The sequence below is a fragment of the Melanostigma gelatinosum genome, assembly GCF_949748355.1.
Source record: "Melanostigma gelatinosum genome assembly, chromosome: 1".
NCBI lineage: Eukaryota > Metazoa > Chordata > Actinopteri > Perciformes > Zoarcidae > Melanostigma > Melanostigma gelatinosum.
The window spans coordinates 28824645-28838121 of record NC_136634.1 but is presented as its reverse complement, the minus strand read 5'-3'; the positions used below and the strand labels follow the sequence as shown (position 1 = coordinate 28838121).

General features: G+C 42.4%; 1 protein-coding gene across 1 annotated transcript; it reads left to right on the top strand.

Annotated features, from left to right (window-relative positions):
• Nucleotides 1–316: 316 nt before the first annotated feature.
• Nucleotides 317–1324, top strand: LOC306777001 (phosphatidylinositol N-acetylglucosaminyltransferase subunit Y-like). The gene has a single exon (XM_079267921.1). The coding sequence runs from the start codon at nt 675–677 to the stop codon at nt 885–887; it is 213 nt and encodes a 70-aa protein (XP_079124047.1). The 5' UTR covers nt 317–674; the 3' UTR covers nt 888–1324.
• Nucleotides 1325–13477: the final 12153 nt, after the last annotated feature.

Sequence of the window (13477 nt, the reverse complement as noted above, 5' to 3'; positions counted from 1 at the left end):
CCAACACGAGGCTAGAACCTCCATCCCCACACCAACACGAGGCTAGAACCTCCATCCCCTCACCAACACAAGGCTAGAACCTCCATCCCCTCACCAACACGAGGCTAGAACCTCCATCCCCTTACCAACACGAGGCTAGAACCTCCATCCCCACACCAACACGAGGCTAGAACCTCCATCCCCACACCAACACGAGGCTAAAACCTCCATCCCCACACCAACACGAGGCTAGAACCTCCATCCCCACACCAACACGAGGCTAGAACCTCCATCCCCACACCAACACAAGGCTAGAATCTCCATCCCCACACCAACACGAGGCTAGAACCTCCATCCCCACACCAACACGAGGCTAGAACCTCCATCCCCACACCAACACGAGGCTAGAACCTCCATCCCCACACCAACACGAGGCTAGAACCTCCATCCCCACACCAACACGAGGCTAGAACCTCCATCCCCACACCAACACGAGGCTAGAACCTCCATCCCCACACCTCCGGCTGACTCAAGCAGAGACTTCCCATTGTTGTGTTCTAAAGGCTGTTGGACTGAATGAGACAATACTTCTGCAACACTGTAACTGGACCCTGCTCAGCTCAAATTGACATATTTTATTATAGTGAGAACCTATACTGCATTCTAGCCACCTGTATCAGAACCCATCTGCCAGTATGTTCTCCCTGTCCATGATGGTGGGGCTGGTCCCGGTGGTGTCGCTCTTTGGTCTGTTCTACTCTGCTGCGGTGGATGAGAGCTTCCCTCAGGGCTGCACCAGCAGCAGCAGTCTGTGTTTCTACAGCCTGCTGCTGCCCGTCACCATCCCCGTCTACGTCTTCTTCCACCTCTGGAGCTGGATTGGGATCAAGCTCTTTAGACACAACTAGGCTGTTCTCCTTCTGTTCTGTTACACTTCATCTGTTGGCGATGTACCGAGCCTTTCTGGACCCATTCTGTCTCTTCACTGATAAAAGGTAAAAATAGAACGGTTTGACATCCCATTAGCACAGCTACAGTGGAGTTTAATGGACACAAACACTTGACGGATATTCTGCTATGGTCCACATTTTGATTGAGATACAAAGGAAATGGACACTTAGCAGGACATGAGGCACAACTACACAGCACACAGTGCAACAAACACATGTGGTGGAGGGCTTCATCAAAAGCCAGACGGTTAATGTGTTCCAGTCACTGGCTCCTGATGACACAGTAGAGTAACACCTGAACGTGTGGTTGGTACAGTGTCGTGCACATTTTGAAGCTTGACTATTTGGGTATGACATGTACGCTGCTGTGGTGATGAAATGAATAAAGACGACGATACACAACTTAACATTGAAACTTTACTGTGCTTCATTGAAAACTACTTTTAAAACTCAACAATATATCTTAAAGACTGTACAGTGAGTAAACCACTGGCTACACAATAAATACACTTTAATTGAAAAAGACATGCTTTCATTAACATAACCACCAAAACGATGAACTACAATTAGATAACAGCTTCCTGAAAACATAACAAAAGCTGGAACTAACACTTTGAGGGAGTGACACCTCTGCACTTCAAATACTTCACCAACATTACAGGAAAGTCTAACTTAAATGCTAACATTGGAAAAACCCATGAAGTCCCCATTAAAATGAGGAGGATGTCTTGTTTCTCTAGACTTCCCTTTCTCTTAATGTTGGAGATGACTGGACCGTTCTCTTGATCTTCCTCATACCATCAGACAACTTTGTGCTTTCTATCATAAAGGTCCTGTTGACACAAAGGTTCAGGTCGTGTTTCAGCATCAAGAGTTTGAATACATTGTTAATCTGGTACATGGCTGCTCTTCAACCCAAAACACTTGAAACTGCTCCAGACATTAAAGGGCCTCTAGCAGAGAGCGTCTGGCTGCAGGTCAGTCAGGAGACCAGGTCCCTCCTCTGACGGGACCTCAGTGGCGCTTCCTGCTCTTCACCTCTCTGCCCTGAACCAGTTTCATCAGTGGAGACTCTGGTCTGGGGGACTGTCCCTCTCCTTTGGTCTTGAAGAAGAAGGACTCGTTGAGTCTCATCTGGACCGCCCTCACCTGAAGTCCAACAAAGCCGTTGTTACTGAGCAGTGCCCTACATTTCAATGACCCTTTGAACAAATGATGGTGACCTGCACAAACAGCGTTCTGCTGTTGATTAGCAGACCCGACAGGGACAGAGGTCAGTACATCTTGCCCTGTCTGAGGTCAGGGGTTTTTCACCATTGTTCCATGTAGAGACACACGTTTACATGACATCAATGAGTTGTTTGTTTCACTTTTATATTTTTGAGCATGGGATTTCACACGAGCATAAACGGGTTAACGCCAGTTAGATTCAGGACTTTTTAATGCCACTAGGAATGACATTTACAACCAATTATATAAAAATTTAGCCCAAACATGAATTGTATCTGCAAACATGACTTTCAGAAGACAGCTGTGAAACACCACTAACCTGCCCCATCAGACAGAGTTTAAAAAACCTTTGTTTTGTTCCACTGTTCTGATCTGCATGACAGTGATGCAAGAGGCATATATCAAAGAAATGGTTATTAAATAATGTTACTATTTTGAGATCTTACAAAGCAACCTCAGAAAAAACAATAAATTTGACTTCCCATGTCTTAGTGTTTTTAAAGATTGACGTAAGACAATTTAATACCACTTGTGTCCTTATTTAATATGAATGAATTGAATGCCTTTGAAGACTTCCTAAGGATCCGCAGGAACTCTAAACGGATGTGTGAACTGTCTGTGCCTGAGATCACAGGTCATTTCTCCTATTAATAAGTGAGGATTAACTCATATCTGTACTATTATGAGGTTCCACTCCACAACGACACACAACACATGGTGATCATCTGAATGAAACTTCTGTTGCTTTACAAATAAATGCAGCAGCTCGTTTGTGTTTGACACATACATCACTGACTATCCTGAGACAGGACTAGGAATCATGTTAACGTATACATATTCATCTACCACTACAATAGTGCATTTGATGGGGACTATTTTCAGCAAAGGATGAACACGCATTTGTTGGACCAGCTAGTATTCACTGTACAGCAGCACGGTGTACATGGGATTGAGTGGAAGTAAACTACAGTGTGTGTGTGTGTGTGTGTGTGTGTGTGTTCATAGTGATGGAGGAACAAGTGTGACTCATTGATGGTGTGATATCACCTGGGTCAGGTCCAGCCTCCAGGGGGGCTCGTCCTCGCTGGAGGTGGTCAGGTCTGCAGACTTGGGCTCAGAGTCTGACTGAGGGCTCAGAGATGTTCCCCTTTTACCTTGAGTGCTTCCAGGCCACGGGTGATGATCAGAGGGCTCTTCCTTGACCACTGCATCTTTCATGTGTGAGGAACCAGATGGATGCAGGTTGGGCTCTTTGGGATTTCTGCCTTTGAGCTCTCCTGGTAAAGAAAATGTCTCCACTGACAAACACGTCCCGAGGTCATTTCTGGCCCTCTGCGGCAAGCTCAGGTCCACAGGTTGCAAGTCCTCCAGGTGTACGGTCACTGTAGTCTTTTGGCAGAAGTTGAGGTAAGAGGAGAGTTGGGTGGTGAAGAAGTTTTCCGTCTGTGTGGAAGTGCTTCCCGTGGACATAGGGGGGGGCACTGAGGGCTCATGGGACACACAGGAAGGAGGCTGCTGGCTTGAAGAACGGGAATGTTTCTTTGACTTTGCAACATCCAGGGAGGGGCTTTGATCAAATGTCTCACTCAGGTATGCATTCACAGTGGGCGTTGTATGTGCAGGGCGTGATGCTTTTCTCTCCTCATTAATGTTTGCTTTGAACGGAAACCATTTCCACTTCTTGAGGTCCTGATGTGCTTTGCTTAACTGCTCTTCTTCCTCTTCTTCTTTGAGAAGTACCTGTAGTGTCTTTGGCTTCTGCACATGCTCCTTTGTTGTTCTGTGATGCTGATGGGAGTGCGAGTCTTGAGGACATTTGTACGAGCCTCCAGGATGCTGTGTTTTCTGTGCCATAGATGTGTGCAGCTTGACTGGTGGTGTGAACACTGGAGGAGTTGGAGAAAAGGCGTCATCGCTGCTTTCACTACTCGAAGGTTGGGAGGGCAATGCTCTGAATGTCTTCTGGGTGATGAACAGGTCCTGACTGTTTATGTCCTCACTAGAGCACTGAGATTCATGAGCAGGTGTTTGGCCGTGGCTGTGCCCTGTCCTCTCACCGTCTCTCACAGCTGCCGTCTCTGAGGGGATGCTCTTTTTGGGAGACTGCTGGGACGAAGACACACATCTAGGTGGTTTGACAGAGGAGATGTCTGGTGATAAGTCAAACGCCACTTTCTTTTCCCTTCTGCTTTTCTTCTTGCAGTCGTGGTCAGGTTTGAGCTTGTCAACACTGTGTTTATTCAGAGTTTGAGGCTTCACAGCAGGCTTTGCCTGTGTGTGGATCAAACTGTCATCTAGTCCCAAGAGCAATCTGATTTTCTTCTTTCCTTTCTTATTTTCTTTCCTTCCCTCCATTGCATCTTTGAATTTAGAGTTTTTCTTTTTCTTTTTCTTCTGGATGCTCTCGTCTGTTTTCATGCTCATGTTGTTTTTGCGTTTCAGGCATTTTTTGTCCCTCTTGGAGTTTTTCTTTTTCTTTTCTTTCCCAGGTGTCTGTCTCAGAAAGACGTCTGTCTCCTCACAGTCACTCATGAGTCTGTTCAACAAAAAGGGGAAAGTGCATACTTTTAGAAAGTTACATACAGCATGTTAGCCTAGCACTGCCGGGGGGGGAGGGGGGGGCAGCCCACATACTGTCTTTCTGAGGCTGTAGTGGGCTCTGGGGGGTCTGGGGGGACATTTTCAAAAAGCTTGTTTTACCTGACCACCGGTCTACACTGAAACATTTCATTTACAATGGTCAATTATACGTAGGTATTTTGTACAGGTCCAAACAGAGCATATGTACAAGAGTAGCCTGTCTAGAATGGACGTGTACATTCAAATATAGCGATGCTGCATCCTGTGCATAGCCAGTGAAGACCATCTGATCAGATTGTACAATGTGCAGTGATGAGTCCTACAGTCTGAGTTTGAAATACGTCTCAAAGCAGTATGATGAAGTGGGTCAGGTAAGGCCAAAGTAGTGGGACACGCATTTATACATCTGTAAATGGTATGAGCATAGTCGAGCTGAGACAGGAATACACCTGTATTACAAATACAGGAATGATTATATGTATTAACTTGCTCAACAGCTTCATATTGCTTTGTCCACTAGCAGGGTTAAGGTCTTTGATTACAAATCCTTTATTACCAGGTCCAGACGCGTTGCTCCATCATGAGGTTATTGTCACTTCTATGGTTAAACATGAAACCCAGGCACAAAGGGACATGCACTGCTTCTGTTAAGATCAACTCAGTCAAGTACTGACCATGTCTACCATACAACACATTAACTTAGCTCTCTGATACATTATGCAATACACCTTTAATATATATATATATATATATATATATACATACATATATATATATATATATATATATATATATATATACATATACATATATATATACATATACATATATATATATATATATATATATATATATATATATACATATACATATATATATATATATATATATATACATACACATATATATATATATATACATATAGAGAGAGAGAGAGAGAGAGAGAGAGAGAGAGAGAGACAGACAGACAAGGCTAAACTGTAAACACTTGCTACATTCAATAGCAACCTAGGCCTGCTGCACGACATGCATTCTGGGTAACGGTACTATTAACATGCAACATACCAGCCACGCGTTTAGATAGTTGTACTAACGTTAGCAGGTGTTTGCTTTCTTAACAGATATGTGGTATAACTTGTTAAAAGTTAATTTCGGATATCTATGTTGTGTTTTACTACACTTTCTACAGCGGGAAGAAATGTCTTTGCTGGTAGAAACTGTACTAAATGTAACCAATTGTAATTTCATGCTGTCATTAGTATCAAGTTGCTGAAGTGATGCTCCCTGTACTAATGACTAGAAATTATAATTAGTTACATATTTTCCCATAGTTGCTACAGTTCAGTATGTCCTAGCTGCAAACCTGACACGTTTAGCATAACTTTCTGTCCTTTTCAGCCGATATTGTCGCTATTTAAAAGGTATTACTTTACACCAAACGAGTGATTTTGACACAATGTAGACCTTTTATAGTCTGTAACATCATAAGGCTTCAAACAAAAATGTAGTTTTTTTTACAATAACTTCATATTTCTTTTCAATATTAGGCTTACCTCAGAAGGCAGATTCAACTCCAGCCGGCAAACACAACCTCAAAGAGACCGCCTCGACCGCCCAGTTCATGTTGCATTCACGTGCTTCTCGTAAGGCCCGGCTTCTAACGACCCGAGCGAACATGGACGTCTCCTCGCGCCTTGTTTAGAAGCATGTAGGGCTAAAACTAGAGAGTAGCTTTAATGAGAGAAAGTCAAAATACTTCAATGTAAATTATTCCATTAAGTGTCATAATCAAATATTTTCATCCAAGTAGGTTACACATAGAGTGAGTACATGTAAACAGATTATTACGTTTTATCAAGACATGACTATGGAATTACTGAGATGACATGATGCAGAAGTAACTTGTATCATTTCCATAGCATCTATCTGGAGAACAAAATGTACTCTTAGTGTTAATCATAAGTTATAAATGCAACTGTCAATTCAACTTGCCATAATAGCCTACACAGAGTAGGCGTTGACTTTTTCCAAAAAATACTTCTAACAATAAAATACATTCCAAATATATCTATTTTTTAACTTAATGTTTTACATGCTCCTGACCTCATATCTCATAATCTCACCAATTCGAGTGCCAGAGAAACTCCTTGCAGTCATCCTACATTCATTTGCTGGGTACTGCTGGTAGGCTCCTGGTATTTACTATATTTCTGACAGCCCGTGAAGGAAGCGCTGCTGCACTGATCTCCTCGGAGACAGTTTAGGGACAGTCCGGTCTGATGGTCTCATGTTACCACGAAGGCCCCTGCTCTGGATTAAATGAGAGGGCTTTTGTTTGGTTGAAAGGTTAAAAAATGAATCTTTAAGAGAGTTCACATTTCACTGACGTGTCTCAATAAAACCACGTGATGTCGCAATTTTCCATCAGTTACTCATACTCAGAACAATCTTGATTGGCCAAGAATTTGAGGATTTACTTTCATTTTTCTTAATGTACTTACACAGAAATATAAATGACTTTTAGGGCCAAGGACAACAAAGATGGGCAGATAAAGGTAAATAATAGACAGGACTGTTATGTAGTCATAATGGAAAAATAGGTGAAAATATGATTATTATATAAATGTTTAAAAAGCACCAATGGCCAACAATAAAAAACAATCAAGTGTTTTGTTATACACTGTAAAATAATATTCTTAAAAATCTGTTTTCACAGAAGTTAGCATTGTATTGTATAATATTTAATGTCAAAAAGTCAGTTTCCACTCTTGCATACTTTGATAGTGCATTGAGATCATGCATTATCCTTTAGAGCAGTATACATAATGAAACTGTATAAAGCGAATACGATGGTTTTTCAGATTTCTCTATACATTCTTGTCATCCATCATTAAAGGAAGTCAAAGTCAAAATCAGATTTTATTGGAAACAATAACTTTTACACAATCCAAAGGGTCCAGACCTGATTGAGGTCACAACCGTTTATTGCCAAGCAAGTTTGCACCTACAAGGAATTTGTCGTGGCGGGTGGTGCGTAATATTTAACAATAAACTATAACATTAATCATCACAATCAGCACAGTGCAGAAAATAGAAACATATTCAAATGTACAATAAAATATAAAATATAGGTGAGGAGTAAACTCCGTCCTCCTCGGTCCCGACATAATGAACACGGGTAACATGCAGACATTCCAAACATGCGTTGGGTTCTGTAGTGTTTAAATTCTGAGGTCATGTTATGCAAAGGTCTCTGCCAAACACGTTCATGCTCATGTTGTTTGATATTTGACATGACATTTCATACTTTATTACACCGATTGTTGTGGGATATGCTGAGCACATTAACAATGCCTGGCCAACAAACCCTTGTTTAGGTTAAACAACGTTAGCCTTGGACCTGGAACAGGCCAATAACAACAACAAACAACAGCGTATCTAATCGTCTGTTGAAACCTCGCCACATACCTTCTGCTTTGTAGTGCATCAACTCACAACTGTTGGCTATTCTGATCCAACTGGGAGTTTAAGGAGGTTGTGAGTGAGACCATAATACCTCTGTGGGGGTTGATTAACACGTATGACTCAGGAACCACTTTTCCACGGGCTGAGATTTCTAGCCCTTCAACTCGCTGTCAAACCAATCTCCACCCTGTGTTGTGGGGGCGATGCCTCTGATGGTTTGGTGGTGGGATAGAATGTGTGAAAGTACCTGCAAGTCTCATGATGACCTCTAATCTGCAATTACATTATCTCCCACAGCATTAACATGTTGGAGCAGCAATAAGATCCACACAAACCCTCATATTAATCTCCTCTCTCTGCTCCGAGATCACTCCTGTGTGGGGCATTTCACTCTTCATCTGTGAGGCGTTTACTGTTGCCATGGTGATCACATGCAGCTAGGCAGCCAAACTGTGAGACAGAAAGAGGGGGGGGGGGTTCAGGTGGTCGTTGTTGAGCTGCCTGCCTCCCTATTCCTCATCTAAATAGATGAGAGCTCACATCTGTGTGTCTGCAGGCTGCAGGCTCAGGTTGATGGCAGGGCCTGATGTTTCATCTCTTTCTCATCATGTGTGCATCCTGTAGGGAGGAGGCAGCTGAGAGGGAGGTTGGATTTCCTTTAGATACGTAGACACAACACAGGCATACACATACATGCACAGTACAATCTGACTTTAGAGCAAGACTAACTTTAGCTCTGCATCGAGTGGCACAGTAAACTGACTCAGTAATTACACAGCAGTATCTATGGAAGGTTTACACAATAAACGTTATACCATAATGCTACTAGTCCCAGAAAGGCTAGTGCAGAAGAACCCAGGACCAGAATGTACTGCATTGATCAAGAGTGTGTTTTAGTGATTATGAAGTTAGACGATATGCTTATGACATATTTAATCTATCTAGATAGTATGCACACAGGCCTTATGTGCATAATTTCAGGAGAGATCAAATCATGTAGCCTATATTAACCTCTTAAACCCGAGCCCTGTTTTTAGCCCTATCCATGCTTGGATAGTGTCACCTTTATTTGCCTGAGCAGCGGACCATACCAGGCCTTTATTTGAAGCAGACTGATATTTCTCATTCACTCTGTTTGATAAGTATAATTGGTCATGTTGAAGAGTGAAGCTTCCTCCTTTTCCTGATCTGCTCCGGTTTGCCCTGTTACATTTTGTTACAGCAGTATGCTGTTAATACAAACTCCACACTTCCTTTATCTGTTTCAAATGAAAAGCTTTGTTGCAGTGCGTGCACAGAATCCCTTCATTTCCTGACAAGGTTGCCTGCTTCCCATACACGACTTCACATTGTAATCTTGTGACACTTGTATGTTCCCACTAAACATTTTTGAACACACATCAAACCTGGAATAGGACAATTACTTGAGATAAGGAATCCGCGTGTTGTTGTTTTTTTGTCCCATCCTGAATTTGGTTGGGCCATTGATCCAGAGTAGTGTCTGGCAGGCAGAGGACCAACCACACGGAACCTATTGACCCAGAGTAGTGTCTGGCAGGCAGAAGGACAACTACCTAAAGCCTAAGCTACTGTGAGCTATCTTATTGAGTTCCCTCTGGTAAACAGTGAAGCAGAGTGTGTACAGTATGTCTAGGGCTTTTATTGTGAAAGGGAAGAACGAGTGGATCTGGTCTCCACTGCTTTTGTCCAGGTTGAACGAAGTAATACATTTGTCTGGTTCGGACCACGGAGCCTCCCTGTTGTATAATATAAGTGTACCTACTAAGAACATCCGTCCCGCAGAACGTAATTGGTTGAGACCTTATTTTGCAATGCTACAGCTCAGAAAATTTACCTTGTTCAAGAAAACTTACATCACCTTGTGGATGCATAATATTTGCGTTCTGTGTGAAAGTACTCATGACAAAAACATCAGTTTGACAAAAATATATTCCAAATTAATCGCGTGAAAGATACAACCCATTTGTAAAGGCCTTGGCATATCTTTACTTTTAACTTAATCCAAATTTCAGCATACAAACATGCTCATGGATGTTGTAAAATGTAAAAAAATGTAAAAAAAAAAGAAATGGTGTATGCATTTTGGGCTCATGGCAGAGTTACTGCTTGAAAGCTGGCTGTTTGAAGCCCAGAAGGGGAATTTGATGGCTTGTAATAACTTTATTTTCAGAGTGGTGTGAATTGTGGCTCAGTGGGTCGTCGGCTCGGCCAGACCATATCAATGTGTCCTTGGGCAAGACACTTAACCCCGACTTGCTCCCATACGGTGTATGAATGTTAGTCCTGATGGGCAGGTGGCAACTTGCATGGTAGCCCCTCCATCAGTGTATGAATGGGTGTGAATGGGTGAATGATGACATGCAGTGTGAAAGTGCTTTGACTGGTCAGAAGACTAGAAAAGAACTATACAAGCACAGTTCATTTACCATTTACTGGTTGAAATTGCCATGTGAATTATGTGTTTCTCTGATGTCTGATCAAAGCAACCCAGCTAAGTGAAAGCATTGAGGCATTAGTAATGGTCTGGTGTGGTGGTGGCAGTAAAACGACGATGCCATGCCTTCAGAGGGAGGACAAGCCAGTCTGCAGTTCCGGCAAAACCGTGTCATGCTGGAGTATTGAACTGCTTAATGCACACGAGCTGGTTAAAGAGGACCCTTCTCCCCTCACCATGAATCCTGCCGATCACACTGAGCTTGGCTGTCAAATGAAAGCATTCCTGGTTGTTGTCTGAGCTGTGATCATGTTAGAATTGTAATTGTTTTATATCGCATGGTATATTACTAACAGACTGGTGAGTTTTGGTCCCACCTCTTCTCATCAACAATATCTCAAAAGTACCAACATAGTTCTCCCACTCCATAAAGCTGAATAATCATTGGTTTGCAAATCAACAATAAATCAAATGACAAGGTGTTACTTCTAGTGATGAACACAGAGTTATCGCACATATTGAACTTACATTGATCAACTCTAAATGAATACTAATCTTGCTAACGGTGTATGATATCTGTATTAATAGACAATCTGCTGCTAACACGATTAGCATAAAAATGTTACAAAGTTCTGCTGTTCCCAAATAAAAGTAGCCAAATGAACGTCAGTAACAGCAGCTGTAAGTATTTAGATTTTGTTGTGAGATCTTGTTTTAGTAATTTCACCTAAATCCTACATACCCTCTCCAAAACAAACAGATCGTTTTCTTTTTTGGCATAATATTTTCAAAAAGCCAACCAAATCCTTTCATTCATCAGTGTTTCTATGAAATCCACGACAACGTCCTTGAATCACAGTTAATACATCCGTGCTCTTGTTTTCTCCAAATCATCTTTCAAGTGACTTGAGACGAGCAGCATCTGTGCGATGTTATTTATCTTCTCTGTCACCCTTCTCAGGACATGCCGTCACCCTCTAGAAAAGTCAAAGCCTGCCCTGAAATAGCAGCCCCCCTCTCCTTATTGACTCCTCTGTAACTATTCTTAAGTCTTGGGGACCAGCTTGCCTTACTGATGCACCTGACTTGCAATAACTGTGAATGTCAGGTTAATGGCGATGCCCAGCAAGTTATTCAGCACAGGGGCTCTAGATATAAAGATGAATACGGGACAAATGATTTGGCCTGTATCTACTGTCACTGGACTGTTGCATGATGGGGCCACCGGTGTTTGTTGTTGTGGAATTGTTGGCGTTGGCGTTGAAGTCTCTTGCCTTGTTATACTCCCACACACCTTGTTGCCTTTTCATGCCATCGGTAACATGCTACACATTAAAGGAGCATGAGGTAATGAGAGCAGTGGGGTTTAGGACCTAAGGTCAGAGGTCGATGTGTTCAGCGGGTGTCATCTAAACAGGCCGTAGTCCGTCATAGTATTACGGGACAGCCAGTGGAGGTCAATGTCTCTGAAGGGCCCCACCGACCACTGTAAATCTTTTTAAAGCTGGTATGTAAACAACTTTAATCGCTGACTACATGAGCCATTTCTTTATGTATCATCAAGTTCAATCACAGCTGTAAACTGCTTGAATAAAAGATTTTGCATGAAAAACCAAAGGGGCTGTAAAAACAACTCCTTTCTCGATACTATCGGTAGATGCAGATAGATTTCAACAAATCTACGTCCTATCACATCGTCTTGGCCGAGGTGGAAATAAAAGGTTCTGCTTGGCACAAGGTTATACTCGACCTCTCTCCCTGCGCCGTCATCCTTCTCTTTCCTTGTGGGAAGAGGGTTTGGACCGATCAGACCGATGTTTGGAGCGATCAGGAATGAGCACTATACGGCACAGATCACAATGGAGCTTTACAGTGTTTGCAAAGATAAAATGACACTTCTACTTTACATCACATTGGTATCGCTGCAATGCAGTATAAAGTCTTATTTGCTCTTTTTATAACCTTTAAATCAGTCTGACCACAGAGTAAGGGGCTTGGTGTGAACTTTGTTTGTGATCCTTTGTGACAATACATAGAGATTCCCAACTCCTGCTACATTTAGAAAACCCGTGGTTACTTATGTGTGTGTGTGTGTGTGTGTGTGTGTGTGTGTGTGTGTGTGTGTGTGTGTGTGTGTGTGTGTGTGTGTGTGTGTGTGTGTGTGTGTGTGTGTGTGTGTGTGTGTGTGTGACCATAATAAATTGCAGGGTGTTTCTCTCTAACGTGACCTGAGTGGTCCCATGGATTGATCTGAGGGGGGGGGGGGCTTGACCCTGATGCCTGGGTGACAGACAGAGCGGGAGGGTGGGGGGTGCAGAGAATTCAACTGTAAAAACTATTAGGATTTGTTTTTGGTGGAAACTATATGAGAATATATGGCTGCACAGTGCTGTAGGAAATGAAACAATGCTGGTGTATGGAGCTATAAGATCATTCATGAACTGAATAAAATACATAATACAAACAGTCAGTTGTCTAAGAACATTTCCTAAATGTTTTGTGATCTCTTGTATTTATAGTACAAGTTGAATAGTAGCAGAAACCCTGAAGCAGGGTGGAGGATGAGCTCATGAAGTGGTAACATTAGGAAATACTCAAGTCGAGTACAAGTACTCAAAAGTACACTGCTAGTGATGTACTTAGTTACATTCCACCACTGCTGTGACTGGAGCTCGTGGTATTGAGCATGCTGCGTTCCTGTCATGTTGAATTCAATCCACAGTCTGTGGATTATCTTGACCAACCAAGGTGAAAATAATAGAAACCAAAATGATCTGGTGACATGTTTGGTACTTAAAACTAGTGTCAGAAGTCCCCA

What these genes read in the sequence shown, in the direction of transcription:
- LOC306777001 (XM_079267921.1), top strand. Translation starts at nt 675, where the DNA reads ATGTTCTCCCTGTCCATGATGGTGGGGCTGGTCCCGGTGGTGTCGCTC.